Source organism: Limulus polyphemus, unplaced genomic scaffold (genome assembly GCF_000517525.1).
Source record: "Limulus polyphemus unplaced genomic scaffold, Limulus_polyphemus-2.1.2 Scaffold5511, whole genome shotgun sequence".
NCBI classification, from domain to species: domain Eukaryota; kingdom Metazoa; phylum Arthropoda; class Merostomata; order Xiphosura; family Limulidae; genus Limulus; species Limulus polyphemus.
The window spans coordinates 38,562-44,754 of NW_013671121.1; the positions used below are offsets into that span (position 1 = coordinate 38,562).

General features: G+C 32.0%; 1 protein-coding gene across 2 annotated transcripts in view; it reads left to right on the forward strand.

The window, feature by feature from the left end:
• The window catches only part of LOC106472670 (KN motif and ankyrin repeat domain-containing protein 1), a 53,886-nt gene that overhangs the window by 30,827 nt on the left and 16,866 nt on the right, over nucleotides 1-6,193 (forward strand). For both annotated transcript variants that reach the window (XM_022401223.1, XM_022401224.1), the window contains exon 14: nucleotides 3,618-3,700. In XM_022401223.1, coding sequence (XP_022256931.1) covers nucleotides 3,618-3,657 — 40 coding nt within the window. In that variant the 3' untranslated portion in view covers nucleotides 3,658-3,700. The remainder of the gene's footprint in view (nucleotides 1-3,617; nucleotides 3,701-6,193) is intronic.

Below are 6,193 nucleotides of genomic sequence, written 5' to 3' on the forward strand. Positions count from 1 at the left end.
GATCCCTACTTTCGGTTAAAATTTTAATTTCTTTTTCCTATTTACTTGTTCAGTTTTATATGTCCACGGAATGGACACAACATCTATAAACTTTCAGTATAGCCATATCCCTAGTAGCAATAACTTTTACAATAATTAAAACCATAATCACAAATTTATAAAATTTAAACCTTACTTTGGTCTACAGATAAGTGTATAATGCTGCCAAAGTAGGGATTAAATTTTATAAATTTGTGATTGTAGGTTTAATTCTTGTTTCATTACTTTTTGTAGCAGGATCCCTACTTCATTTTAAAATTTATAATTTTTTAATACTTTTATTTGTTTACTTTTTATGTTATACTTGTATAAAGTATATACTTTACCTTTAGAAACTGCCACATGTCTATCCATCGATATGTAGCACCATCCATTGGGTTGAAAAAATATTTAAGTACGTGCATGATATGTTGACCATTTATATTGTACCTGTATATACATGAATTTTTATTTGAATATCAAAAGTGGATACCCACAGACCAGTAAAGTAAACTGTATAAATATTTTAGTGATAGTCTGAGCTGTCTATGAGTTAGCCCCGCTGACGTGATCAGGTAGGTAGGTAGTAGACGAAAAAGTTGCTGTTTTAGAAATTTTTGAATTATTATATTGGAAGTGTTAGCAACCTTTTTAGCATTTTGTTAGTATATATGAGCATAGTATATTGTAACCAATATATGAATGGTCGTTTCTTTTGCTTAGGAATTTGATAGGGTGGTTTTCGCCACGTGAAATATTTGGAATTCTTGTCGATCACTATTATTAAGTACTACCATACATAAAATAATTATTTTTGTGTATTGCAGAATACAATGTGTCATATAAATAAAAGTACTTATAAATAATAATTCACCAAAGTTTTTTGTTTGACTGTTACAAAAAAAACTTTATCCTATCTAATGTTCTGTTTTCTCATAAATGTAAGAGCACTTCCAGAGCTTCAAGTTTGATGTGTAAGTAGATGTTTTATCTCCTCCATTGATGCAGGGCCAATGTTCATGAATAAGTTTGTAGAGATTGATGTATTATACCTAGTTTTAAAATACAATATTTTATCTACTGGACTATTGACGTTTCTGTAGACAGTTTCTTGTTGAGTACTTCAAATGCTGTTGTTAAGATTTCTAACTTGTTTGATATTAATCATTCACTAGTTGACAAAATCGAACTTTTGTAAAGTTATGCATGCTGATTCCAAGTCTGTTTTCAGTTTACTTCTAGCACATTTAGTTATCTAAATATGACTGGTATTAATTTCAGCACAATTTAGGTAATAATCACATATTAAACTAGTTAACATTACAACTTTTTTCAGTTTTTAGTATAATTCCCATAAATTTTATACACACCATACACTTAGTTTAAGTTATACAGTACACACTCATGAAAAAATAAATCTACAACAACTTAAAAATTTCACGAGTACGATTTTATTTTGTAAATTTTGTCCAGATTGTCACAGTACAACATCCAGCAGTAGTCTGCCAGGATACTTTCATCCAAGAAACCTTGTTAGTGATTTTCCATTGCCTGAATGTCTTGATAGAGGCGCCCCCCCCCCCCCCTCTCACAGCTCGTCACTCAGTGTGTTAAGGTTTGGGGAAAGAAATCTAGATGAGAATGTGAAAAATGTAATTTCAAGGACATGCAACAGCCCATTTTTTTAAATGCATCGAGTAGTTTCTGGACTCCATCTTTGTATGCGGGAGACTTGTGGTTACCCAAGAAATTTCCACAAATCCATTTGAAAGCCTGCTATGCTTTTAGTTCTAAGACATTGAGGCTTTCTTCAAAGCCTTCATCCTGCAGAACCTCCCTGATTTGGGGCCCCACAAAGATCCCCTCCTTCAATTTCATATCACTGATGTTTGGAAATTTCTCAACAAGGTATTGAAACCCTCTAAAATTCATCTTACCCATTGCCATCACAAAATTCTTCAAATAAAGGAACACACTGGACACTACTCGTTTCTGGCTCGTATATGCTTCTTTGATGCCAGCCACGTCTGATGTAATGATCCGTGGTAGCACGGATGTCCAATAGGCATAGGACACAACAGTATTTCGTGAACCCTCCATGCGTGCCCATTAACATACCAAAGACTTTGAGATCACCATAGATATTTCATTGATAGTGCTGTATTGGATTTTTTGATTAATATATTCATGTTATTGTATGTCTCCTTTAAATGAACGGGGTGGGCGATTTAGATGCATGGCTTTAAGTTCCCGTTATACATGGTTATTGTTTGATTCATTGCAAAATATTATTGGCTAAAAAACATAGTTCTCTTAATATTATGGTAATTATAATTAAGGCAATAACCTTTCAAATTTGATCGGTCTCATCATGAAAACTTGACATGCTAGAGGAAAACCAGAAACATATTTGGAATCAATGTCCCAAGAGCTATCCAGCTCATCTATAATTATATCTGATGGAAACGACTTGTTGGCCAGTGAATTATTATATGGGTAACAGAACTTAGACGAACAATCTTGACACTACGTTAGGCCTAAAATGTATGTATTTAATGCATCAGTAAAAATAAATTATGTTCGAAATCACTTAAGTTGAGAAAATGACATCATTTCTTGTTACTGCTGTTCTTCTAAGTCATGTACAGTGTCACTTTGTAAAGAAACTTTGTAGTGACATTTGACTGGCCAGGTGATATATATTTTCAGCATTTGCTCTATGTATTTAGCTTTAAATGATCAGACCTAAATCCTTCTGGTGTTTCTGTGATTATACCAACTGTAAAGCTGATGGAAGTTATATATACAAACAATGTGAAAGTTGCTCTGAGTGTGAAAAGTAGCTTATTTTCTTTTGAAATGTTTTTGAGGTAAAAGTCAGTTTGAAATATGGATCAGATATTCAGTGGTGCTGATGTTAAAGGTTTTTTGATTCTTTATAACGTAAGATATATTATCTCCGTAGCTCTGTGTTAATCATGGAGATCAGATAAGTCACACATGACCAACATACTACACAGAATAATAATAATAACTTGTTATATCAGTTACCAGGAATATCAGTAATAGGCTAACATATCACCGTACAAACTTTTACTTTGAGCTGTATTATGAAATAGCAGAGAAAATACTATTTGTTATGACTTCTAAAAGGAAGATAAGAACATATTTAGTGGGTTTAATAGAATACAAAATAATATTATGATACCATTCTTGTTACCTATTAATTCATCAGAGCTACCTGGTGCTAAGCAACTGAAGTTACATATGGTGATTCTTTGTTAATCAGTTTGCATGAAATTTGCTCTGAAACAATTTTTCTTATGTGTTTATATTGCGAGTAGATGTTATCTTTTATAGAATCGTATTTTTCTGATGTAAAATAAAATGTTTTAAGCATACATTTTAATTAGACTGTTATATGATTTGCAAAAGCTGTTAAGTGTTTTAAAACGATGATTACTCAGTTGTTAAAATTGATGTATAATCAGAGTCAAACTTTCTTTTAAAAGGATACCAACATTAGATAAAATTTAATATTCATAGTTATATAACTGACATCTTGTTTGTAATTTTTTTCCTTCTGTTTTATTTAATAGCCCTGCTCACTCAAGAAAGTCTTCCAGCTCTGTACCATGACTGATTGGGTTCTAATGCTGTTGAAAGTTGATTTTAGTTACTGGTATTTTTAAAGTTCAACTTAGCTTGACTATATATATATTACAAATTTGTTTTATTATTTTTCCTAATTAGAAAAGAAAATTTTGCAATATCACCAAATGCAAGTAGTCTAGTTACAATATTCAACATGCCAACAACAAACAATTCAGGGTTAGTAGTATAAAACAGTGGTTCTCAACTCTTTTTTTGTTTTTAGACCACTTGAATTTTTTTTATCTCAGTGGATTGTAAATGCATCTATATACTATGTTTCTGTAACTATGCAGCTTTTCCACTGACTACATGAAAGGAGCCCATGTACCACAGATTGAGAACCAGTGTTACAAAGATTTTAACTTTCTTTTAAAGCTGGTGATTTTATGTTATTGAAAAGAATTACACTTCAAACTTTTAGTTCTATGTGTAAACTGTTTATTGTTAATTAAACATCAGGCAGCTTTTGTTTTGTTTTTTCACAATACTAAATGATAAGCATAAAGACTACAAAGAAGGAACTAAATTTTGTAAGTTCTAGTCAGAACGAAAGGAAGGGGGGCTGTATAAGGTATTCAAAATGAACCCATTCTATATGTTTTAAATTATAAAATAGTTATTTATTATAATATACCTAACCCAAGTTTTAACACTGTGTAGAGATTGATTTGTTTTATACCTGTTTTATATAATGCTCAGGGTAGAGGTTGGCTCTGTGGTAGATCTCTGGATTTCAGAGCTGGTGAGCTAGGTTCGAATATGTGCAAAACCAAAAAATATTCCTTGCACTTTACATTGTGGGTGCATTATAAGAGTGACAGTTAATCCCTTAACATGGATGGTAGTATACTGCTGACCCTCTTGTCAGTAGTTCAAAGTTATAGACAGTGGCAGATAGCCTTAGAAACTTTAGAAGTGCAGATATAATGTTCAGTTCAAGTTCTATTGTTTCATTATTAAATCATTCTTGAAACAGCCTATATGTAGATTGTTCAGAGTATGATCACAAAAACTTATATTAGCTATAACGGACTGGAAGTGACTTCTATTTTTTATAATCATAGTAACAGTATTTTAAAATTGTTGATAAAATTTCTAATTTGATGGATTATCATTACTGATATTGTAATGTATTTCATTACCTTTATTCATATTTGTATTTTTTAGAAGTACAGTTTTTAAAGGTTTCAATTTGTGGGATTATCATTATTAACACAAGTAATATATTGGTTTACCATTGTTTAAATTTCTGATCTTTTTATTAGTATTGTTGAAATGTCATATTGATAGCCCAGTGTTGCCTGAAACCAAATATTGAGGTTGTTGTAATGGGACTAACATTGTTGAAATGGTGACAAACAATTTATAACACTGCCAAAGTTTATATGTGTAAATGGTTACAACCATTAAATACTTAGTGTACATTTTTCAATTTCTGAAGGAAAAATGTGAAAATAAAAAATATTTATTCTGTAGTTAACTTGAATATTTGCTATGTTTTATTATAAGAGAAATATTGTTTTCTAAATACCTTTATGAATATTAGATATGAGGACTGTTTAGCCATACTAATATATTTATCAGAATAATTCAAAATACCATGCTTCTAATTATAGTATTTTGGCACTTTTGTATAAAGTTAAAATCATAAATATGATGTTGTAACGTCGAAACATGTAGAGTCGTCAACTTTTTGAAGGCCATAGATAGGCCTAAATAAAATGTTGTTAATTGTGTACCAGTTTAACGTTGAATATTATTTATGAATTTTACCATGCTTCTGTTCAGCATTAAGATATTTCTCTTTGAACCTGCATGTAAAGGAATGTGTGACTAAGAAAATGGCTTAGTTTGTGGTGCAAAACTGAAAGTTTCAACATTCTGTTACGCCTCCGTTCGTTAGTTAATTTTCCGTAAATTTCGTTCCGAAGAAACTTTAGCGACACAAGTCCTTTCTTAAATAAAACTGGTTTATTCTTTCTGAATACAACTTTGCAATATATTTAATTTCCACAGTTGTGCTATAACAAACGCTATAATTCACAACGAACGTCTCACGTGCTCAACTCAACAATACTCTGTCCGCAGTTCAATTACACATTACCTCCCCTTCACTTATTGGCCGTCTTATATATACAAGACTACCCCATATCTAGTAGTATCCCGACGCTTCATGAACATTCTAGAAGCGCGTAGCGTGTTACTAGCGTCACGTGACCTCTGCTGTCGTAACACTGCCCCTTCCTTAGTATTGTTCGTCCCGAACAATAGCCACTTCCATTAAATCAATAAACAATAACTTAATTAAATGTACAGAATTTACAAACACAAATTACAATTCAACAAACTTCCCGTAACTTTCTCGGTATAAGCGTTTGCCAGGTCGTCACTTTCCCATCTGCAGTTTCCCATTTCCAGAGAAGAATACCATCTTCAAGCTTCAACTGGTCCCATTGTGCCCAATAGTTCTTTGTCACAGGGCTTAGACTAGACACCTTCTCCCAAGCAGGGCGCAAAACAC